Source organism: Staurois parvus, unplaced genomic scaffold, assembly GCF_062004578.1.
Source record: "Staurois parvus isolate SC_StPar_1 unplaced genomic scaffold, SC_StPar_1.0 ptg000232l, whole genome shotgun sequence".
Taxonomy (NCBI): domain Eukaryota; kingdom Metazoa; phylum Chordata; class Amphibia; order Anura; family Ranidae; genus Staurois; species Staurois parvus.
This window is the reverse complement of record NW_028318028.1, coordinates 3,408,390-3,434,213: the sequence shown is the minus strand read 5'-3', so window position 1 is coordinate 3,434,213 and position 25,824 is coordinate 3,408,390. Positions and strand designations below refer to the sequence as shown.

At 41.7% G+C, this 25,824-nt stretch overlaps 1 protein-coding gene across 1 annotated transcript in view; it reads left to right on the top strand.

Moving 5' to 3' along the window:
• LOC149460238 (leucine-rich repeat and fibronectin type III domain-containing protein 1-like protein) overlaps nt 1-25,824 on the top strand; it is a 112,520-nt gene that overhangs the window by 75,378 nt on the left and 11,318 nt on the right. Inside the window, exons 3-4 of the mRNA XM_089679808.1 lie at nt 21,481-21,977; nt 24,220-24,294. Coding sequence (XP_089535934.1) covers nt 21,481-21,977; nt 24,220-24,278 — 556 coding nt within the window. The 3' untranslated portion in view covers nt 24,279-24,294. The remainder of the gene's footprint in view (nt 1-21,480; nt 21,978-24,219; nt 24,295-25,824) is intronic.

The following is a 25,824-nucleotide window of genomic DNA, read 5'->3' as shown; positions in this document are numbered from 1 at the left end:
TGGGTGTCAGTATAATGCTAACAACACCCCTGGCAGGATTCAACAGTAGAGATGGCCAGATCTGCATGGCTACACTTAAAAACTGAAACCAGACTATATACTGTATACTTTAAGTGAGATTTATTTACAGTGAAAGAAAATTCACTTAAAAACTGAAACCAAACTATATACTGTATACTTTAAGTGAGATTTATTTACAGTATTTATTTTCACTGTAAATAAATCTCACTTAAAGTATACAGTATATAATCTGGTTTCAATTTTTAAGTGAAAGAAAATTCAGCAGCAAACATAAAACTAACTGTCATATATCTGTATGTGGAGCCTGAGATGACGATGGTGGCCTCTGGCACAGTTCCCATCCAAATAACCCTGGATAGTAGGACAGGGACTGCAGGGGTGAAAGAAAGGCACAAGTGCCAAGGTGTAGCCACTGTGAGCAGGAACTTAAAAGCGCTCGTATATGATGACCAGAGGTTCAGCTGGTGATGTACTGAGGTAGCGCCAAGCTCAGTGGATGGTGCACACCAAGGATGTACAGAGAATCAGAGTCAGAAACAGGCAGAGGTCAGCAACAATTGGCTATCGAGGCACAGATACATTAGGCAGAAGCATGGTCAGTAGTTCAGGCCAGGGTCAGAAGCGGAGGAAGATAGCAGACATGAGCAAGTAAGGATAATCCAAGAGCATGGTCAGAGCAGAAGCCCAACAGGATCAAGGATGCACATCAAGATTGGATCATGGGGAAAGGGATGAAGACCATACAGCACAGGACCAGTGCAGATTCTGGTTTAAACAGGCCTCGTGTGTGTGTGCCCACATGTGCGGGCAAACAAGCAATCTGTCTTCTATGCATATGCCCATGTGCACATGCATTAGCCAAACAGCAAGTCCTGGCCTGATCGCTGGTACCATGCTCTTGATACTAATGTGAATAAACCCCCAGTGACAGAATACCTAACTAATAAACATAGTAAACAGAAAACCTAACTAACAGCTATCTATATACAATATATACAACATAAGGAACATAGAAAAGCAGGGGAAACTGGAGGTGCAGTAAACAGATGGGAAAGTGGAAAAAACTGGGGTCAGAGACAAAGGAGAGCAAGTACAAGGCAGCAGGGTAAAAAGTACAGGGCAGGCGCAAGATCAGGGTTACTGCCAGCAAAACACTAAATGGGAGTACCTAAATACCCTCCCAGCAACCAGCATCAGATGGAGACTGATTACTGGAGACTGCTGGATGCTGTGAGACATACAGTGGTGGACACTGGACAACCCTAAACGCTGAAAGCAAACGCAGTGTGTGTGCCTGCACCAGATTGCATGGCACCACAGTACCATGCGATCCAGTGTAATGCCTTTTTGAAAATTAGTGCAAGTACTAGTTTTGGTGCAATCTTGTGCAATTTCAGCCCATTTAAATTAATAGGCTGGAAATCGAACTACAGTTGCATAGGATTTGTACAGGAACGTGTAATTCCTATGTAATTCAGGACTCGGTCCTCAGGTAGGAGAGGCAGCTGTGCTTGGGTGGCATGTTTCAGATAGGAGCTTGTCCTACCTCTTCATCATTGCTCAGCCACTGTGCAGGACCTAAACTCCTGAAGTTTACAAATGGCTGATTGCTCTGAATGCTGTTAGCTCCTGATTGAAAACAGCACAACGGATCAGCTGTCAATCAGGCTTTGAAGGTCCATGGATAACACCAGTAAAGTCAATCTCTCAGTGTAATCTGCAGGACTAAGCTGTCAATAGGGCAACCCAAATCTGGTTCTTCCTTCATTTATGAATTAAGGCTGCATTTACAGTCTTCATTCATAAATTGGTGTTATATATAAATTGTGAAAAAAGAAAAAAAATTAAAATAATTTTAGTCCCTTATTAACTTTTAGAGTATGTTGCTTGTTCTCTTTGGAAGGCTTTAATGCAGTGTTTGTATTAAGCCACTTTAAGACCAGGCCAATTCTGACACATTTGTTTTTAAAAATCAGTATTTTTTTTCTAGAAAATAAGAACCCCCAAACATTATATCTATTTTTAAGCATAGTCAGTAGAGAATAAAATGGTGGATATTTAAATTTTTTATGTCACATGGTATTTGTGCAGCATTTTTGAAATGCAATTTTTTTTTATTGAAGAATACACTTTAATGAATTGTAATACACAAAAACACAATGTAATACTCAAATTCTTGGCAGACAATAAAAGACAATGTTACACCAAGTAAATAGATACCTAACATGTCATGCTTTAAAATTGCACACGCTCGTGGAATGGCAACAAAATACAGTAATTAAAAATTTGCATAGGCGACTCTTTAAAAGTCTTTACAGATTACCAGTTTAGAGTTACACAGGAGGTCTAGTGTTAGAATTGTTGCTCTTGCTATAACATTCGCGACGATACCGCACATGTGTGGCGTGAACACCATTTAGGTATGTGTGCGCAACCAACGCCTACATTCGCTTTTGCGCACAAGGGGGGGGGCGGGGTCACTTTAAATTTGTATATTTTTACACAGTATGCTTTTATTTTCTGATCCCTTTTATTGTTATCACCAGGAATGTATCCCTTGTGATAGCAATAGGCAATGCCAGGTACTCTCTACTGAGAGTACCTTTGAAAGCTTCGGATCAAACACAGATCGGTTCCTTGATGGTAAACAACTGGCCAAAACCAGAAGTTTGGTATACCATAGAGATGATCGGGGAAGTTTCGGTTCCTGATCAGCTCTATGGAAAGTCGTTGGCTTCACTGCTGCTCTCCCGGTTGGTTGAGAAAGCCCAAAAAGGCACTAGAGGGCAGTGGGAGGGGTAGTTAGGATGGCTTTCACATACAAGAGAATCTCTGGCTAAAAATAAATGCACCTGGTTGATCCCTTTAATTGCAAGCATCACACCGGTATACCACTTCAAACTGCCAACGTAAATGTACTTAAGACACTTGGCACGTGGTTAAGGCCTGTACACACAATAATAAAATTGGATGAAAATTTACTCAAGATAAATGATCAGTCTATTATCTGTCCATTAGCATAGTGCTTTCGTCAGGCGATTCCAACTGAAAAAAAAAAGAATGTGCAAGCGAGAACATTTTTATCATTCATTGACATAACGTCAGATTTGTATTCAATGTGTACAGTAATTGTACAGAAATAATCAAATACTAAATACCTGCAGGATGGGAAACAGAACTACCCAGAAGAAGGTGGCAATGAAAATAAAAATCATACACAAGAAGGAACTTTTGTATGTTGGGTCATTAAACAGCTACAAACAGTGAATAGTAGAATTTTTGTTTTCTGTGACAATAATCCCCTTACATTAGTACGTAGCTACGTTTGCCTATGTTTGCCTATGAAATTCTTATAATTTTTTTCTCACAAATAGAGCTTTCTTGTGGTGGCATTTACTCCCCGCTAGGTGTTTTATTTTTTCGCTATAAACAAAAAAAAGTAAAACATTTGAAAAAAAAGTGTTTTTCTTTGTTTCTATTATAAAATTTTGCAAACAGGTAATTTTTCTCCTTCACTGATGTGCGTTGATGAGGCTGCATTGATAGGCAGCGCTGATGGGCACTAATAGGCGGCACTGATGGGCACTGATAGCGGGAACTGATAAGTAGCACTATTGAGGTTGCAAGGATAGGCAGCACTAATGAGGTGGCACAGATAGGCGGCACTGATGATGGGTACTGATAGTCAGCATTGATAGGTGGCACTGCTGGGCACTGACTGGCGGCACTGCTAGGTGGCACTGACTGATGGCACTGCTGGGCTGCACTGATGGGTGGCACTGGTGGGCACTGATGGGCACAGGTGGGTGGCACTGGTGGGTGGCACTGCTGGGCACATGTGGGTGGCACTGGTGGGTTGCACTGCTGGGCACAATTGGGTGGCACTGATGGGCACAGGTAGGTGGCACTGATGGGCACTTGTAGGCAGCACTGATGGGCACTTGTGGGCGGAACTGGTGGGTGGCACTGCTGGGCAGTGCCCTGATGATCAATGCCGATCTCTGCTCTGACAACTGCCGGTTCTCGGCAGTACTTTCCTCACACTCTGACAGCGTGAGGAAAGTGCAGCGAAGAACCGGCAATTGCATTTCCCAGTGATCAGCGTGTCATTGGACACGACTGATCACGTGGTAAAAGACCGCTGTGATTGGCCTTTTACCACATCACGTGATCAGCTGTGTCTGTAGGACACAGCAATAACGGAGATCGCCAGGTGCGCACCCCCAAGGGCGCGCAGGAGAGTCATATGACGGCCTCCCAGAATTGACCGGCCGCAGTGCAGCCATCATTTGGCTACCTGTGGTTGGCAACTGGTTAAGCATGCTTTGGATAGCCTATAGCTGTAGATGGTGTTACAGAACAGTATGAGTTTCACAGACAGTCTCCATGGAAGTGCATGCACTGAAGTACAAATTTGGCTGTGGAATTGTTTTTTCCTTTACAATCTAGATTGGCACCCCAATTTGATTCATTTCAGTATAAAAAAAAAAGCTTTTTTCAGGTAACTTTAGCAGTGACAGGTGCTTTCCTTATCAACTGTATGCTTTGACTGGTAGAAAGAAATTGGCCAGTAGTGTGCTGTTACTGTTCTTTCTATCATTGGTGCAAAGTTTTCATGGATAATTTCTATTAAGCTCTCATTAAGTATTAAGAGACCGCAGATGATAATGTAAAACTGGCCAAAAGCAGGACATTGTTAGCATGGGATAATTGGTTAAAATTTACTAGAGAAAAGTGTACAGGCAGGTGCTTTACAACAAGAATTAACAGTCCACAGATAACACCACAGTGTAAAATTAGCCAGCAACAGGGCAATGTTAAATAGCAAGGCAAGGACCAAAGTTTCTAGTGACTATGGGGTTGATTTACTAAAGGCAAATAGGCTGTGCACTGCAAGTGCACTCTAAGTGCACTTGGAAGTGCTTTGAAAGTGCAATTGCTCTCGATCTGAGGGAAACATGCAAGAAAAAGAAAAAAAAACAGCATTTTTGTTTGTACATGTTTGATTGAAAGAAATCAGCAGAGGTTCGCCTCATTTCAGAGATTCCCCTTGGATCTAATGTAACTGCACTTGCAGTGCACAGTATATTTACCTTTAGTAAATTAACCTCAAAGAGCACAGGCTGGGGCTTTGCTACATGGATTAACCGCTTCCCGTCCACCCTATGGAAGCTATACTGCTACACGGCGGCACTGGTGCGCAAAATCACGTATATATATATATATATATATATGTGATTTTGTATCTCCAGGTACTACCCGTGCCACAATTCACGGCCATGGCTGTCAATCACCAGGTCCCAGCCAGTGATTACTCGCCAGTGCCCCTTGATTGCCAAGCATCTCCGATGGGGGGACTGTTAGTAAACAAAACAGATCTCCTCCCTGTCAGCTCGTGCACAGCCATGCAAAGCAGTGTGCTTACAGTGAAGCACTAACACACAGCCCCTAGAAAAACAGCACACAGTTAACCTTTTGATTGCCCCACATGTTAACCTGTTCCTGTCTAGTGCCATTAGTACAGTGCCATTGCTTTGTATTAGCATTGATCACTGTATTGGTGTCACTGGGGATATCAGTGACACCAAGACAGTTCTCCCCAGTGCCAGAATGCCCACTACAGTCCAGCAGTCCCGCTATAGGTCGATGATCATCGCCATTACTAGTAAAAATAGTTTTGTAAATCCCAGTATATATATCGCTATTTGTAAATGCTATAACGTTCATGTAAACCAATTAATTTACACGTATTGGGATTTTTTTTTCAGCAAAGACATGTAGCAGAATGCATTTTGTCCATTTTATTTTTTTATTTTTTTTATTTTACTGGACATGTTTAATAGCAAAAAGTACAATTTTTATTTTTTTTTTAAAGCGCAAAAAATAAAAACCTCACAGGCAATCAAATACTACAGAAAGAAAGCTAAATTAGTGGGAAAAAAGGACGTAAATTTCATTTGGGTGCAGCATTGTATGACTGTGCAATTGTCAGTTAAAGTAACGCAATGCCTTAACGCAAAAAATGGCCTGGTCAGGAAGGGGGGTAAATCCTCTGGAGGGCAAGTGGTTAATATACTACAAATGATACAGCAATGTACAATTGGCCAGCAGCAGGACTGGTTTAATTAGGTATAATAGGCCTAACTGGTGTATGCCTAACTTTTAGTTTATCTATGGGGATAGGGGTGCATTGAATATGAATGACATAACACGAGGTCATTTAGGTGCACGTGGTTCTTTTGCTTCTTTTTTTCTCTTTCAAATGATACAGATTTGTGCAGTGATCACTTAGCAGCCTAAAGAACAGATGAACAGTAACAAGTGAATATCCCACTTTAAGTTCCCTAAACCTTAAACAGCCCAATGAAGATAAAATAAAAATCGAAAAACCCACAAAAAATGAATGCCTTAAAATGCCACCCCTGAAACAAATGGGCACTTTTTCAAAGTTTTGTAGCAAAAAAAAAAAGCATAGAATAGAAAATAATACTCTAAATTAAATGGAAAAACATCCCCTTAAAAAAAAGAACAGGACAACAACTAAAAGTGACTGCTGACCTCAAATTAACTACAAAATAAAGTAAGATGAAAAAAGAAGCAAAGGGATTGTTTGCCCAAAGCGCTAGCCATCAGCCAGTACAGTGTTTTAACTGACATTAAAGTGGCTTCAAAGGCCCAAGGTTTTTTACCTTCATGCATTCTATATATGAAGATAAAAAAACTTTCTATGTGCAGCATCCCCCCCCCAGCCCCCCCTAAGCTCCCTCTCAATCTAGCAATGTGCACTGGAGTCTCGGCTATCCCTGGACTCCCTCTTCTAGTTTGCTAAGACAGAAGTGGGAGCCATTGGCTTCCACTGCTGTCAATCACAGCTAGTGAGTCAATGAGAAGAGAGAGGGGGAGGGGCATAGCCAAGGCTCCGTATGTGAATGAACACATGTGAACACACACAGAACAGAAACACTGCACACAGCAGGTAAGTATAGATATGTCTGCTATTTTTTCTTTAAAAAAAAAAAAAAAAAAAGCCGTTAGAATCACTTTAATCTATTCCTATGCAATTTGTCAGCTTTTCCCATTCTTTACCTATAACAGTTTGCCATGCACCAGGGGTCTCCAAACTTTCTGAGCAAAGGTCCAGTTTATTGTCCTTCAGACTTTAGGGGGGACGGACTGTGGCCAGCAGAATTGGAAATTTACCTGGCATCAGTGGGGGGAAAATACCGCCAATGTTGGTATCATTGGGAAGAATAGTGCCCCATTGTTGGTGTCAGTTGGCTGAATAATGTCAGTGGAAGGATAGGTGCCCCAAGGACCGGATAAAGCAACCAAAGGGCTGCATACGGCCCCTGGACCTCAGTTTGGAGACCACTGCAATACACTGACACTATGTCTGCACTGTACCACCATTATTTTATAGTAAAAGGGCTGACTTATCCAAATGCCACCTTATTGGTCCATGTAAATCATAGTTCAAAGGTCTTGCTGTGCAATATGGTTTAAAAAAATTCCCCAGGTAAATCACATAAATTCACCTGAATTGCGAATCCTAAACTTGCAGGCTTCATCTTGAACCCATGGTAGCACCAAACCCGAACCTCATCCCTATTGATGTATTTTTGCTGCTTCTGTTCCACTGAGTTTTGTCCTGTGCTTTTTTGGTGTTCATTTGGGGTTTTGCTTGAGTGTATAATTGCCTATAATGTTTGTGCTGAGTGCACATTTTTTTCTCTGCGATGCAGCCTTATGATCTAGGCCAGATGTGTCCTCTTTCTGTCACCTTTTGCTTTCTGTGTTATTCATATTCTCTCCTCTATATTAGCCTTGTCCATCATTTTTCTGATTTCTTTAGCCTCTGTGTTGAACTTCATTGACCTGTGACTATGTTGCTGTATTCCTTTGCACATCACTTGTTTAGACATTCAGCCCATCTGCCCCCTGGGAACTGATAATAAACCTGTACTTAATTTTTAATGCAAATGTGCTGCCCAAGTGTAGACACTACGGGATGCATCCTGTTACTGTTATTAGCCAGGGAAGCTTTTTCTGTGCCCCTCTTTGACTTTGGGATCACTTTGTTACAGGGGCCTCACCTTGTCTGAATTCATAACTTAGACAGCTGCCATTCTGTGTCCAATAAGACTGCTTAAAGCAGAACTAAACCCATCAATTTAACTGCTTCCCAAAACAGTTGCATTAATGACATGCCATGAATAATAACTGTTACAGTTACTAGTATGCTTATGGTAGTTCCCAACTGAACTGTCAAGCCACCAAGGCTGGTGTCAAAGCTGAGCCGCACTATGACAACTGTAGATCAGACATAGGCTAAGATGGCACCAGATGGTGGTGATTCCACTTTAAGAAGCCATTACACAGAAACGTTTGGTGAAGAGTAGGGTTTGCTCCTAAGTCATATTTAGCCTACCAAGGAGGAAGCTGCCATAAACGGTTCAATCATCTGTGGTGGAAATATTCCCCAGCCATAGATGGCCACATTGACTCATTGCCCCAGCCACATTGACTCATTGCTCTGGCCACATTGACCCATATGTGACATCACTGATCGTGTGGCCATATTAAGTCAATGATGGCACAAGCATCATTGCCCTTTTGTTTATGTGCAGCTTTGGTCATAGATGATTGGCCCAGCACCAACAGCTTTCTTCCAGGTTTGGCTGAACATGGGCTCAGACTGAACCCAAGCTCAACCCTACATAGGAGTAGAGCTGGAACTGAGGGACTTCTGAGGTCCTGATAATATCAAGAACTTGGATTTCAGTATGCTACTAAGCCTGCTCCTAAATCAGGATTACCTTCAACCTGCTGAGTGGCCTTGGGTAAATATTTGAAGTGTAAATGAAAAAAGAGCCCCAAAAACGAGGAATCGATGAAGCAGTTAAGTGCAAATGATTGCTTCTTCGCCATCTCACTAAATCAAGACTTCAGTAACAGAAGATTTGTTACAGCAATTGGACTTTTCTCTGCTGAGTCAATCACTCACCTATTCATTGAAGCCCTGAAGAAGAAGATTCTGTTACCTCTGAAACATGTTGGCTATCAACTTTTAATAAGAGACGATCTTTTGCACTTGACTGCCTTATCGATTGAACCTTTTCTGCTCTTTTTTTCTGCACTTAAAGCATTTCCAAAGCCAGAACAAAAACAGAATGCATTGCAGCTTACCTCTCCATAGATGGGGTGGTTGATTTCATTTTCCTCTTTCACACTTTTATCTTCTTTATTTTCACTTGGCGATTCTGCCAGGAACATACTTCTTGTCTTAGGGTGATAACCATACTGTATAAAGGAAATGCAGCATTATCACCCTAAGTGTGTTGGGACTATATAACACCTCCCGCTTTGCATACCATAGAAGAAAGTGTTTTATAGTCAACAGAGAGAGCTGTGAACAATGTTGTCTGCAGAAGAAAGCAAAGGACATTATCACTTCACACGATTCCTGGCTGGATGAATAACTATGCTTTCGATAGTATATTTAGCAGCTCATAAGGGAGCAAATACGAGAAATGTATTATTAGAGTTTACACACACTTTTCAATCAGTACCCAGTACAGGGGGATGGCAGTTGGTGGAACTTAGCTTCCATGTCAAGAAATGTCAGGCCCCAGATGCACAGAAGAGAATAATCTGACCAATAAAGGTAATAGCGGTGTCTTTTCATGTCTGTTCTTATGCAAGGCTTTTAGCTAAAAGGTGATTAAGGGTTACTTTTAAGTGTTAAGCTGCCCATACACCCGCAGATTTTCAAACGAACATTCATACGAAAATTCTACCTACATTCAGTGACTTGACAAATTGTGGTTTGAAAGTACTTAAAAATTGTATTTGTATTTAACATTCACTTTTTGACTGAATGGTCTTCCCTGAACAAAAACCAATGTAACGCTCCTGACCCATAGTAGCTGCTGGTCTCATTCCAGCATCCTGATTTTGGCTGAGCTGCACTCTCCCTGTCTGCTTGTCCACCTGCTGGATGATTGCTTCACACAGTCTCTGGTTGGCTGGTTGGTATCCAAACCTGTTTTCAGTCTGCCAAGCCCTCAGTGACATGCTTGTGATAATGTTTGCAACACGTGCTTCAAGCTCCCTGTTTCCTGCCTTGTTCCCGTGCCTTGACCTTCATCTTCGAACACACCCTGCCCTGCCCTGCCAGCTAGTTTGTATTCCTTTGTTGTTGATCCTGGATTGGACTTTGCTCTCAGAATACAGCCTGCTATTTGACAGTATTGCCAACCTTAGTGAGGTTTACTGACATGACCCCACATTTTTTATTTACACTTAAAAAAAAGTACACAAAATGACCATCTTCAGTGCAAAACAATGAAACTATCAATATTTAAGCTACAAACATGTAGCTAGTGCTATTAGCAATGTGTTTAAGGTATAACAAAAGGCAAAAAAACATATTCCTCCATTTACATGAAGGTCAGGATAATATAACCCAGCACAGAGTTCTCCCTTAGATCGGCGTCTACAGGGTTCCCCTGAACAGTGCAAGAGAGAACTCTGTGGACCCTTATGTAAAAGGGAACTATGTGGACCCTGATGTAAAGGGGAACCCTGAGGACTAATCAGAGCCCCCCCCCCTTACATAAGAGTTCACAGAGCTCCCTTTATCATCCAACTCCATAGAGTTCCCCATTGCATAACAGTCCACAAAGTTCTCCCTTACATCAATGTAAGGAGAAACTCTGTGGATCCTGATATAAAGGGGAACACTGTGAACCCTGATATTAAGGGCAACTCTGCAGACCGTCCATGATGTAAAGGGGAATTCTGATGTAAGGGGGTCTCCAATTACTGGAGCCCCCCTCTTCCTTACACAAGAGTCCACAGAGTTCCCCCTTACATCAGAGTCTGCAGGATTCCCCCTTACTGTACAAGGGGAACTCTGGTGTAAAGGGGCATACTACGGATTATAATATAAGGTAGAATGCTGGGGACTCTGGTGTAAAGGGGAACTCTGATGTAAGGTGGTCTCTGGTCACTAAATACCTCCCCTTACATCAGAGTCTGCAGCATTAATCTTTACATCAGAGTTCCCCTTTACATCATGGTCTGCAGAGTTCCTCCTTGCATTGCAAGGGGGAATCCTGCAGACTCTGATGTAAAGGGAAACTCTGAGGACACTGATTAGGGGGGAACTCTGGCAATAACAGACCACCTTCCGCAGAGAGAATAAACTAAGGTAAGGGGGGTTAATGATATATAGGAGAACCTGTATATCAGCGTCCCCCCCTTATCTTTCCCCAATGAAACTGTGTGGCCTGGTTGGTACCTGGAGTAATATAATGTCACACTGACCTCCCAAATTTTTGCTTGCTTAGCCTCGAGTCAGATACTTTTTTAGTCAGAGTCCCACCACAGTCCTCTGGCTCCAAGCAGCGAGGCTTCTACTTTTCAGTCTGTACCATCAGTCTCCTCTGAAGTCCTGGGCTCCCGGCAGCGCCCCCGGGTCCTCTTGGCTCCGGACCTGCTGTAATTTGTAACATGCGCCAAGCAGTGCCATGACATCACCAACATCAGCCCCCTCTTCCCGAGGTTGGCTGAGCCTGGCCAGCTTAGGAACTGCATGTACAGTTCCAAAGCTAGCCCATGGCCTTATTTTTTACAGGGTGGCCACTGTCCATAGCGGACATAGCTTGTAAATCGCTCGATATTTATGAACTATCTGTAGATTTATGGACAGATGTAAGCCCTGCCTTTTGACCCTGACTACTCTTTGAACACTGCCTGCCCTGAACCCGGATGTCAAATGCAAGTACTTATTCACTGTGTTTAGTTTGAGCCTGCCCAGGCACTAGAGCACTGTGTATAAGACCTGAGTGCATCCTTATGGGAAAGGGTTGCTATAGGCAAAGAACACAGAAGCCAGCTATAGTGCCTGGCCACCAAATCTCAAGGTAGGTATTGCACTCTGTTAGAAATAAGTTCCTTCAAGAAAAATTTTCCATCTTACTCCTTTGGATTTTCCCGTCACTGCTGTTCAAATTGACCCTTGATTTTATCTCATTAATGATTAATGATCAACTCAAAGGAACATTCTTGAAATGAAACATTTTGAACAAAATAATACTAATGTGCAGCCGGTTTTAGTGCACTATCAGTACAAGTACACCAACCCACAGCTAATTACCCTCCTAAGCTAAACCATTCCCCCCAACGGCAGCTATTTACTTACCTGAAGAGAAGAAACTCGCCCTACTCGTAAACCATCAAACAAACTCGCCCTACTCCGAGGCACAATTGTTATCATCTTTCATTCAAAATCCTCTTTTTTACACTTGTCATTTCTGTACAGTGAGCAATCACAGACTCGTATATAACCATCTCTAAGCATCTCCAGCTCTATACAAGGCTATGAGGGCACACTGTGCAAGGGTTTTTTATACAGTCTAATCAAATTGGGAATTTTATCAGAGATAGAAGAAAAGAACACAGATAAGGAACACAATTATGTTGGTAAAAGTGTAGCACATATATCACTGAAAGCTTACGGAAAAGATAAATTACGCTTTAGATAAAGGCTTGTTACTTCTTAGCAGATGCCCTCCAAAGACGGATTGCTGTGGAAAACAGACCGCTTGCTTTCAGATACTTTTGACAAGTAAAGATGGCCGTATGCTGAGAAATTTCAGCTGGTTCTTATTGAACCAGCTGAAATTTGATCAGTGGGTGGTCCTTTTGGCCCCACTCTGCCTCACATCTACTGTAGAAAAATGTATGGAGCCAGGAGGGGGTAATATTATTGGCCAAATAACACTTATATCCAATCAGATGTAAGCACTGTTTGGTTATTCTGGGCAGCTGTCAGAATACAGGTCTCCCAGGCCAATACAGACAAATTATGTTGGGCTACAGACTATGGGGAAACATTCTCCACCATTTAGACCTTATTCAGAGCAGCCACTGTAGTCAGTGACATTGTATGTGATGATGGCATGGTATATTATTTAGGTGCGTCCATATCTCAGAAAAGCATGTATTTTGTTCAGCTCATAAATGACTTCATCATTCGGTTTATGAACTGTGTCATCACACTGACAGCCCAACACTAGGTGAGAATGACTTTGTCATTATAATTAGAAGAGCTCTGCCTCAATTTGATAGCTGGTCGCTGTGCCATGTTAACCAAGAGCAGTGTCACCTGATAAGAGCGGGTGGCTGTCAAATTGACAGCAGAGCTCCACTCTTTGCAGAGCCATGATCTCCCAGTGATGTCAGGAGGACTGAGCTGTCATTTTGACAACTCAGGTCTATAAAGCCCAGAAGATGGCAGAGGTTATATGTTGAGGCAGAAGAATCTACTGGCCCAGCTGTGTTCCATTTGTACAGTTCCAAAGGTGGGTGCCTCTCCTTCCTCTGTCTAAATTCATCCTTGACTTTAGCAATACATGTAGGAGGTCGGATTACACAGTTGAGCTCTTTGCATTTCCCAGTCGATGTAATAATTAAATTAGATTTAGTTGATGATACCTATGTGATATTTTATGGAGGTTTAACATGATATATCTAAAAAGCACCTGCAATTCCCTTTCACTAATTGGGGGTAGTATGGTTCACACATCATTATTGTTCTTAAGGGGTCTTATTTAAAAAGAAAATCTCGGAAAACAAATATGGGAAATGCCATTTTCCTTTTTTCTAAATGTGCTATTATTTTTATTCTTAACCTTTTGCCAACCACACCATATGTGATGGCAAGAAAGGTGGGCATTAGGGCCCAGTGCCCGCACATATGTGTCAACAGTGGAATGAGGTTGTGTGCTGAGAGCATGCTACCAGCACCCTGACTGAGCAGTCCTGACAGCTCTAAGGACAGGCTCCAGATCATGTGACTGCAGTAACAGTCAATTACAATGGTCACATAGAACAGAAGTTACTCCATCTCCTGTACATTAAAGCCCACTTAAAAGAGCCGCCAGGCAGCCACATTAAAGTGGTTGAAAAGGCTGAAGGTTTTTCTATCTTCAAAAACCTTCTGTTTGCAGCAGTCCCCCCCAGCCCCCTCAATACTTACTTGAGCTGCATTGCGATCCAGCAATGTGCACCAGAGCCTCGGCTGTCTGGGGACTCTCCTTTCTCATTGGCTGAGACAGCAGCCAGAGTCATTGGCTTCTGTTGCTGTCAATTACAGCCAGTGAGCCAATGAGAAGAGAGACAGGATTGGGCCAAGCCGCATCTCTGTGTGTGAATGGACATGCAGAGCAGCAGCTTGGAAGTGAGTCTGCTTGGGTGCCCCCATAGTAATCAGCTTACTTTGGGGGCACTCGGCAGGAGGGACAGGACATTGCCTTTAATATCGCTTTAAGGAGTTTTAACAGTATTAAACTCCAAAACTAAAATTTAATATGTTGCAGCTTACCAATTCTTAAAATGTACATAATAATATTTTATTTATTTTTTAGAACAAAAAATTTCTCCTATTTGCTTCCTTTCAGTCAGTTAAATATTTACCTGCCCTTTTTTTGTACTAGTAATGGCGGCGATCAGCAACTTATAGAGGGATTTTGACAGCGGGCATTCTGACACTGGCTAACTGAAACTGGCATCACAAGTGACACTAAAACAGTGATCAGTGCTAATAAAATGCACTGCGTCTGTACTAATAACACTAGGTAGGAAGGAGTTAACATATTGGGCCTAACTATATGTAATGTTTGTTCTCTGTGCTGTTTTACTAGGGGATGTGACAGTTTTTGGCTCCTTGCTTTGCAGGGAGACAAAAAATGGCACATCTCCATTGTCAGTAGAGAGATCTGTGTTGTTTAACAACAATGGACACAAAGCGCAAAGTTTTAAAAGTCCAACTACATAGGATCCAGTGTGGAAGGATGCAATAGTCTATTGGTGGATGACACTTAGCGCAAGCTGATCCAGGATCTGTAGTGGACTCTATGGTATAAATGAAACGGAGAAGAAAAGTGCCTCTAAGTGCAGTATCCAAAGAAAATTTATTAGAACCCAATGTCGAACCACTCACATTTAAAGAAGTAAACAGGCTCATCTGTATATAGGAAAGCCGAGGGAGTCCATCCAAACGCCAATAGCGCTGATCGTGCCTCTAGCTGGGAAGGGAGAGCCGATCAATCAATCCCCTGGTGTTAGTGGAGCACACCGTGGAGTGCAGCATAGGCATGGTGACATTACTTGGATCCACAATGCAATGTGAAGCATTTTGGCGCAATGTTACACATGGGCTACACATTTTCCATGTTTTCTACTTTTCCACCACTAGATGTCATTCTTAGGTCATTCTCGCACATAAATTTGTTCAGATAATATACAGTGAAGGAAATAAGTATATGATCCCCTATCATTCAGCAGGATTTCTGGCTACCAGGTGACTTTGTGTCCGACATTAGGTTCTAATAAATTTTCTTTGGATACTGCACTTAGAGGCGCTTTTCTTCTCTGTCAGGTCTATGTTATTTACCAACACAGATCTCTTTCCTGCCACTAGCTATGATAATTGGCGAGTCCTGGCCAAGAATCATTGGCTGGGGCCTGCTAATCGCCATGTAAGAGAGCCAATAACAGAGCTGGTAGGCAATTATATCTGTTCAACATGTGCAAAAAATATCTGTTCATCCCACCAGAAATGTTGAGATTTAGAACTTCCTGTAATCTCTGCCACTGGACTGTTATCAGTTAGAATTGTTCCCTGCTATCTTGGTGGACTACAAAACACTTTCCCCTTTAATGGAGAATAGAGGGAGGTGTTATGTAGTCCTAGTATAGTGTTATGTAGTCCTCACACATTCCCTGTCCTAGGCTGATAATGCCGCTCAGTATGGCTGTCACCAAGGACAGGAAGTGAGTTAATCGAAGAAGTACCATGTTTAAAAAAAAGTGTGAATAAAGAAAACTAATGCAGCTACTGCTTCTAAGAATTACGCAATGCTCTAAATGTTTTTTTCCTTGGGCTTGGGTACAATTTAAATACAATTTAAATACGATGATTGCTCTAGTTTTCTTTTTTCAGGCTTTTTTTTTATTTTCTAGTGATAAAGCCACACCTATGCAGTTTGCGTTTGATCTGACTCTGCAGTGTGTTTTGCATTTTTGCACATGCATTTTTGCTGCATTTTTTTTTTCAACTTTCTGCTTGGCAGAATAAAATACAAAACGTATCAAAAACGCACTAGATGCTTTTCTGCAGTGTCTCCATTGAAGTCTATAGAACCAAAAACACAACATTTTGTATTTAAAAAAGTCTATGACCCTTTTCAAAAAACGCACCGGATGAAAACGCGGAGATGTGAACATGTCTCATTGGAAATCATGTTAAATGGACTGCCGTGCATTTCTGGAAAACGCATAGGTGTGAACCTAGACTAAGAATTGGCAAGCTGCAATATAATACATTTTTGTTTTTGGGTTAATACAGCTTTATTGTAGTATTTAATTAGTTACTGTCCCAGGACAAGTATGTGCATCTCAAATGTATGGACAGCTGAAATTCATGTGCTTGTTCCAGGCCAATGACTATAAAAGGATGGATAATGATGACAGATCCAGAGCACATACCTTTTAGAAACACCTCAGCAATGGCAGTTCTCCTATTTCTGTAATGACAGCTCCTCTTTAATAAACTCAAAGAACCGAATAAAATGATGGTTTGATTGGCAGCAGGCAGAAGGCTTCTTCATGACCTACTTTTCTATAAGCTTCACCTGCCCAATCCTGTTACTTCACATTGTTCCCTCTTAGCACACATCTGACTACCTGTATCAGCTCTCACATTCCCGATCATCTCTGGCTGCCTCTTCTGGAAATGTACACTGTTCTTATATATAGGCAATTCATTATTTTCAGCACAGAAAGAACTTTTTAGAGCTAGATTTACTTTTTTAGTCTTTTAACCCCTTCGTGCCTAAGTGGAAAACAAATCTCAAAGCCTAAGTTTACAACTTTGACATGTGTTAGTAAACCTGTACATATCACCACAACTATTTGTACATCCAGGTGAATTAGACTGTTTTTTTTCAGGACAAATTGGGCTTTCATTTGGTAGTAAATGGTAATGGATATCTCCTGATTTTTTTTATATTATCAAAGGGGATATCTCCTGACTTTTTTTGTATTATCAAAGCCCAAAATAGTAAAAAAAAGATTTTTTTTAATTTAGCTGTGCGTTTCTTGTTACTACCATAACCTACCACCAAAGAACATCCCAAATTAAATTTTCCAGCTCTTGACTATCGCAGCTATACCATGTACGTGTATGTTATTTGTTGTTTGTACCTGTACTACAGCCCAGAATCAATAGTGTGCATTTTGTTTTTTTTACGTAAAACACACTGACACTAACTGACACTGATACTAATTTAAAAAAATAAATTCTGACCTTTGACCCTGACCTTGGCCTTTGACCCTGACCTTGACCCAAACACTAACCTTGGCACTGAATTAGATCAAACCTTGATCTAGGTATTTTTCTTTATTTTTTATTTTAATTTTTAATATGTATCTTTTTTTTTTATTCTGTTGTACAGATTTTCATAACTATAGTAATCTCTTCACTTTCAATATGAGACCAGCTTGCAATAAAAAATTGGATGATCATTCTTCAGATATTCTCAATGAGTACAGAGGACTTAAGTAAAATGAAATCCCTCCAAAGTGAGGAAATCCCAATGTGTCACCAGAACTAGTGTCCCTAATGGAAAATTCCCCCTCTCCTCCTGTTGTGGGGACAACCTACTCGTGCTCCCCCCCCCCCCCAAAAAAAAATATTTTTTTTAAACAGCAGAGAATATTAAATCAACAAAACATGAGAAGATGAAACTGCTAAATTTCTTTTAATTTGCAAAAATAAGTGCCATAACATGCCACCAACACCAATATTAAAGACAAAATCAGTGTCACGGACGGACTGTATCTGTGACTGGCGGTGGCAGGGGACAGTTGTAGTGAGTGGAGGATGATGGATCCATACTCTGACAGATCTCAGGCTGGAATTCCCCAAGCAGTGGGGGGAGATAAAACTCTGTGTCAGCAGGCAGCCCAGCAGACACGCAGACACAGAGAACACCTGAACTAAGCAATTTCACACAGTGACAGATCCGATGCAACACACCACCACCAACACCAACAAAGATCAGCAGGGACTAGAAGAACAGGCTGTGGGATTGTGATTATGTCATCACTCGCTGCCATATTGTACATGTAATGGATGGCTGGCCGACCGGGCCACACTCACACAGACATGAGACATCAGAATCAGACATTAAATAAACAGGTCCAAAAGAGAATCTACCCTCTTTTACCAAATAATCTACCTATATGTATAACAACAAAACTTTCCCCATATAATTGTATACGTAAACTAACACAAAAACATAAAGTCCAGTGTCCCAGTGATCAAAACCAAATCATAAAAGTCCAGTGTCTCGATAATCAAGAATTGGTAGAACTAAAAGAGATGTATTCCTTGCAGTGTTGATTGTGTTCAATGATTTTTGTGGAAAAAACCTCAAAAATAAAGAAACTCACAATAGTGCATTACCATAACATAATAAAAAAAAAAAAAAAGTATATATATGTATATATACACCTATATATACACATACATGCAAACACAAATGTGTATCATAAATTGTGCAACACTAAGTGATATAAAATTAGTGAAACACTTGTGAAAACCTTCAAAATAGGTAATAAAACACTTGTGCTCAAAGAATATATAAAATCCTGAAGTGATCCACTCAGTGAGATTCCTACCCACACGTGACACTTCTAGTGAGTAAGGCCAATATACCCTTACCAACAGTAGATCGAACCCACGCCTTAATAGTATAATTTGTAGAAATCCTCCAAAGGAACTTTCTCCTCCTCTCCTCCTTCACTTATTGTTAGGATGATGTTATAATGCCATCCACTTTCACAGGTCTATAAAGCATGACGTACCTCCATGTATATTCAGAGTAGTAACATTTTAATGAATCTGCTTGCATTTAAAATTAGAATTTGTGATATGGACAAACCCCACTATGTGGGGATTACCAGGCAGTTCCCACAGTTTCCCAAGCAGTTCACACACGAGAATCCAGCGATTCCCCAACAAAGATGGCCGCTGTAACACTTCCGGTTCCTGCTCCTTGCGTATGACGTCAATTCCTCTCAGAATCAGACATTACCTTCCTCTGCAGGTGCAGCTCCACCTCTACTGATGAATGGGAAGAGAAGGGCTGGAACTCCACAGTGATCAGCAGTCACCAGCCAGCGTGCAGTAAGGGACTGAGTCTGAGAGGAACACTGGAAGGAGCTGCATCTCAGCTGCTACACTGGCCCCAGATACCCGGCATCTTCCTCTGTCCTTTCTTCCTCCCCTCTGCCACCCCTGCTCTCAGCTGAAGGGTCATTATGATGTGGCGGTGTCCCACACAAAGAGAATTGTGGCCTGTGCTGTGCCCAGGCACTCCTAGGTGACAGTGTGACCTAGGCGGCTGCCTAGTTTGCTTAGTGGAAGCACCAACCCTGTGACTGACACAGTACTAATGAAAATAATGGGTAGGAAGGAATTAACTTTTAGGGGAATCAACTGTGTGCCTACTTCTAATGGCGGTGATCAGCGACCTATAGTGGGACTGTGATAAAGTGGTGGGCAATCTGACACTAACTGAGGCTGGGGGAAATGACATCACCAGTGACATTAACACAGAGATCAGTGATAATACTATACACTGTCACTGTATTAATGACACTGGCTGGGAAAGGGTTAACATATAGTGCGATCAAGGGGTTACATGTGCACCTAACAATGTGCAATGTGTGCTGCTTTTACTAAAAGATCTCTTTGTTTCTTATTCCTGTTATGCAGGAATAAGAAACAGAGATTGCTTTCTCTTTACAAAGCCCTGTGTTGATTGTCAACACAGGGCTCTGGGCTGTGATTGGACTCAGCAACCAACAGGTCTTGGCTAGGACTTGCTGGTAGACTCTGCGTACAATCACAGCAGGTATCAGCGGGGATGGGGGTGGGGCGGGCACCTGTACCTAGAAGCAGGCAGCGACGTACCAGTACTTTGCTGAAAATGCATCATTTTTTTTCTGGCTTCTTTCCAATTACCCCCAATAATATGTTGTTTACAAATCTCAGATTACTCACAGCTGTGAGTCACACCCCTTTCTTATAAACTCTTCTATAAGACTCCAAATGAAGTTTCAATTAGAGAGAGACAGTTGAAAGCAAACAACAGTTGTGCTGGTGTGTTCTATTTTTAGAAAAATTGTACCGCTTTGCAAAACCAGTGCTGTTAATGCAATGTATGATAAATGTTTATTTCTAAAAAAAAGTTTTATATATTTAAAAAAGTATACAGTATCAGTTTAAGGCCTCATACATACATGGCATTTTTTTTCTCTCCCCGGGATGCCTTTGGCCCGGGACTCCACAAGGGAGGAAAAAGCAGCTTAAAAATGCACCTAAAGCTGCGTTTGGTCATGTCAAGAGTTTGGACGTTCATTAATTCCTTTGACCAGAATATTCATTTACTCTGGCCATTGTAATGAGTGAATGCTCAAACGCTAAATACAGCTGAGATTTGGGTGCGTTTAGGAGTGTTTACAGGCGTTTAGGCTCATTCAATGTTTTTTCCATGTTTCAATGTTTTTTCTGATGAAACGCTCCTCCCCAGAATTCACAAGTGATGTTTTTTTTTCCTGCCTGTAATTGCTCCTGCCTCTAAGCCGTGGTTCACATCTGTGTGGGTGGTGCCACTGCGGGACCCACACAAATACCTGCAGCCACACCACCCACACAGAGGAATGTGGGACCCGCAGGCACGTGAGATTAATTCTAATGTCACGTCGCACACACTCAAAATTGCAACCGTACTGGGAACCTCAGTTCACGTGCGGGCTGCGATTACAAAGTAGTGCAGGGACTTCTTCCCTGCGTGTCCCGGGGCATGGGAGTCCATTCAAATGAATGGGCTCTTGTGTCTGTGCAAATTACGGCCCGCGCGACCGCACAGATGCAAACCAAGGCTAAATGCTCTTTTTATACCCAATATGTTATGACCTTTTGCCAGTTAGCCTAATTTGTTGCAAAATGTTCTTCCAGCTCTACCTTGTTTTTACCACTTACTTTGTCAGCTTTTTGTTGCCCTATCCCAACTTTTTTGAGATGTGCTGCTGCCATCAGTTTCAAAATTAGCTTTTTCTTCTTAGAATTGTACATTTATTCAGTTTAAACATTTGATGTGTTTTCTATTTTCTATTGTGAATAAAATATGGGTTTGTGAGATTTACAAATCATTGCATTCTGATCTTATGTAGATTTTACACATCGTCCAAACCTTTTTAGGCCATATTTCCCGAATCATCTCATTTGCAGTATATTGTTCTTTATGAGTGTTCTTTATGAGTTACGGACTGCCTCTCATACAGTGCCATGTTTGTTCTAACCCTGTCTTCTCTACTTTTCAGAATGATCCCTCCAAGTAACAAAAGCTTTCTGGTCAATGACTTGGCTCCAGGCCGTGAATATGACCTCTGTGTGCTGGCTGTCTACGATGATGGGATGACCTCCCTGACGGCTACCCGAATGGTTGGATGTGTCCAGTTCAACACTAAAGAGGAGAGTACCCAGTGTCAGCCAATCCACACCCAGTTCCTGGGAGGCACCATGATTATCATCATCGGAGGGATCATTGTGGCTTCGGTTCTGGTGTTTATCATCATCCTGATGATCCGGTACAAAGTGTACAGTGGCCAGGAGGAAGGGGGCAAAACCAGGGTCAGCAATGTGTATTCCCAGACAAATGGACAGCAAGGTGTGGCCTGTGCCCACTCCTGTGCCAAGCTGGCAGGAGCACCAGAAGAACTTCCATTAACCACCAATTTCAGTACTGAAGAGGAGGTGTCACCAAGCTCAAAAACAGCACAGGACATGTGTGAACCAAGGAATAGCCTGCCCAAACAAGGTGAGTTTATATGAACCCTTTTGCTGCCAGTCCCATTTTTTTTTATTATTTGCACACGTTAAGATTCTCAACACTTGCGGTGGTGTCTACCACTTTGTAGAAGATGGTGAAAGGAGGTTTCTTGCTTTTTTTTCTATTGCTGATCTCCAATTTTGTATTGCGGGAATGCGCTGTAACTGAGTCAAGAATTTGGCTTGTAGTTGTGGCACAGCCACATTCACTTATATGTGAGAGTTTGACAGGCGGTGTCATCTGTCAATACCGGCAGCTAGTGTTGCACCACAATGAATTGCATTGTGGTCAAGGCAATGTGTGCCCATGCGAGTGGCACCATGTCCACTTGTAGGTGGGCATTCAGTGTCCCCTGGCTGCAAGTATTAGGGTGCCTTACAATGCACATTTTAGGCCTAAATATTACTTATCCCCCCACACACACACCAAATTATATATTTTCTGAGAACAGAGACCCCGTAAAATAAAAAGGTGGCAGTTTTCATTTTTTGATGTAGCATGATATTTGCTGTACTGGAATGAAATATGCTGAAATGAATTTTAGTGCACACAAATGTAATACTGTACAATACCCAAATATAAAAGATAATGTTGTGTGCAACTAGACACCAAAATTGTCAAGCCTGTGAAACGATACCCAAAGTCACAGGTCATCAATTTAGAGTTAACTGTAAATTATGGCCCTGGAATTATCGGTGTCACATGTGTATGGCAATACATAGTATGTGTGCTGCACTCATCGATGTCTTCTGATGACAATCAATAGGCTGCCATGCCCAGACAAACATGGGCCGCACGACTCGCACTAGTGTGAACCTAGCATAAAAGAGAAGGATCTTGGGTCATCACACCTCTCACTGTGCTCTCTCCTTCTAATAACATACAGTAATCCTTGTCAGCACATGAGTACTACAGCACACCTAATAGGCTTCCTTTTCTGCTTCTCCCTCTCCCAGCCTGAGCTCTGTTTTTCAGGGATTACAAGAGGCAACCACTGAGTCAGATTTAGGTACTTACAACGGGCGTTTTTAAAAATCCACTTTATTAATTGCACTGAATGCAGAATGACAAAAATTGGTGATTTTTAAAATGTATCTTTAATAGACATACGGAAATATCATTTACCCAATAAAAAAATGAAAAAAAAACTCTGTAGATTGATTTCTCAATGTTTACTTACAAAAGATCTTTCATACAAATAATCATTCTACAGACTTTCTCAGACTAACACATGTTCAGTTGGAAATGGCACGTTTCTTCAGACCGCTGTCTTTTTTCACTGGGTAGTTTAACCGGTATAAAACATGGACATGTCTTTTAATGAGAACAAGTCAGAGCGTGGGCGACAAAGGCTAAGATTACCTATGAGATAGCTTCTTGTAAGAAAAGTGCAATTATTTCTGCTCAATGTAAATATACATATATATATATATATATATATATATATAGATTGCTTGAAATATTTCTATGACATCTTTATCATACAATTAAGCATTTAATACAGGGTACATGAAGGACGCTCAGTTTACAAAATATGTCGGGTGTCTAATTAGAAATCCATTCATGACAGTTCAAACGATTGCTGTTACAGTGATAATCACAGTGTAAAAAAAAAATCCCTGATCACCCCCCACCCCAAGTAGTTCAGTGTCACTATGGTGAGGCTGCACATATATAAGAAGCATGTATATATGTATGTGGCTGTCAGGCTGGGAATACCTCGGATGCCTATACTTGGCCCAGTACAGGTGGCAACCTCCTGGTAGAATTGCTCATTGGGTTTGTACTATACATGCCTGAGCTCATCCCGACTTAGGAGTATTGCCCAAAATTGTACTTTCATTATGAGGAGAAGCAGAGAAGCAGGCATTGGATTAGATATAAGGCATTTCTCCAACAAAATTATTGCGATTATTATAAAAGAAAATTCTAATTATTTGAAAATGCTTTTTTCGGGAGCACTATTTTTGAACTGATCATGAGAGTTCTTCATTAACTGATAAAGACATCAGTAGGTGCAGTTTTTACGAAGTCTGAAATCAGTAGCAGTAGCTTTTCATTTATGTGCTTTATGTGGTTCCAGCAAATGCTCACTGACCTGCATCTGTTCAATTAGCTTGAGCCAACAATTCAATCTGCCTCATGACATTTATGTTAAGAAGCTCAGCAACTGACAGCCAAAGGTTGAGATTAACATTCAATAAAGTCCATTTTCTTGTTCAATTCACAGCTTGCAAAAGTTCTGCAGAGAAGAGGCAATCTTCTGAGTGGACGGACATCAACATTTGATGGAAACTCTACAAAGGTACGAGGCCCTGATGATCACGAACAGAATGCAGGAGCACTTTTAAAGGGGCTTTTAAAGCTGTAGTATGGCCAAAAATGATTTAGTAAGGGTCCATGTACACTGGCTAAAAAAAATGCCAGTGCTCTTGGCAGAAAAAAATGCTAATTTTGAGCATTTTTTGTACTAGCATTTAGGAGGATCCTGAGATAGAGAGGCTGTGGCTGTGGAGGATGTAAGTGAAACGTGTCTTGACTCTGATATTAAAGTGCTTTACAGCCTACAAAAACAAAATTGGACCCTCCATCTCTTTTTTTTTAAAACAAAACTATTCCTAATCAGTGAATATGCCATGACCCACTGCTGGGCCTGTCCTAGGTGTGAAAACTGGTGACCCCCACAGGCCAGACCCACCATTGATGGCTCTTGTTGTTGCACCTCACTTTTATGTCATTTTGCCATTGCTGGAGTCTTCAGGACCTGTGAGGACTCCACCAATGGAATACTGAAAGGTATTGCTCAAGTGTTCTTGCAGAGAAATGAACACCTGAAGGTGGACCTTCCCAATCTGTGAGTCAGAAGACTCAGGACCAGAATGTCATGATGGTGGATCAAGGTATGTAAATGGAGCTTTTTTTTTAATGCTGGGGTGATTAGCTATAGGGAAGTTGATTGTGATGTTTGTAGGAAAAAGATTCCATGACCAAACTGCAGCTTTATTTTAACACTTCCTGAACAATGCCAGCTCTATTACTTGCCTCAGTCATAGTGGCATTTCAGGAAAAGGTGGGAGCTGTGACACATACTGGGTATCAAGGGTTGAGGGTCTAAGTAGAAGTGCACAGGGCCAAGACAAGGGGTGGGCGGGAGGGGCTGTAGCCCTGGGCACGATGGTTTACTGTTGGGATGGGGGCACTTTCCTTCTGTTACAAGGCTGACAGGAGTAGTGACAACAGGCATCACTACTCCTGTCAGCCCAGTGCTGAGAGCAATGAGGAGAGGAGGCGAAAACCGGGACGCAGTGCCGGCTGTGTTTTTACTCCCCTATCCTCCTTCCTGCCAGTGTGGAAGGAGCATGGCCCACACTGCTGGGAGCAGAAGTGTCCAGCAGTAGAGAGCCATCAACACAAGCATGTGCCCAGTGTTAAAAATGAGCTGCACGGTGATTTTGACAAGTGAGTGACTGCTGGGTGTAGGATCCCATAAACTTGTTTTTGCACTTTTGGAGGCTTCCTCCACCACAACAAAAGCCATATAGTGTTTCCTGAAAAGTCCTTGGACTATTTTGAGACAGATAGAAACATAAAAACATAGAAAAGTGATGGCATAAAAAACACCAAGTGGTCTATCGAGTCTGGCCATTGTGGAGCTGGAAGCTGTCAGCAGCCCCCAGATTAGATGCCTCCCCTCTGTAACATCGCTAAATCCAAATATAGAAGTAATATACTTAATTTGGCCCTTATCAAGACAGTATTAGCCAATTAAATCCAAGGGTGATGATTACTGCACCATTATTCCCATCAGAAATCCAGTTGTCACCTACAAATTGAT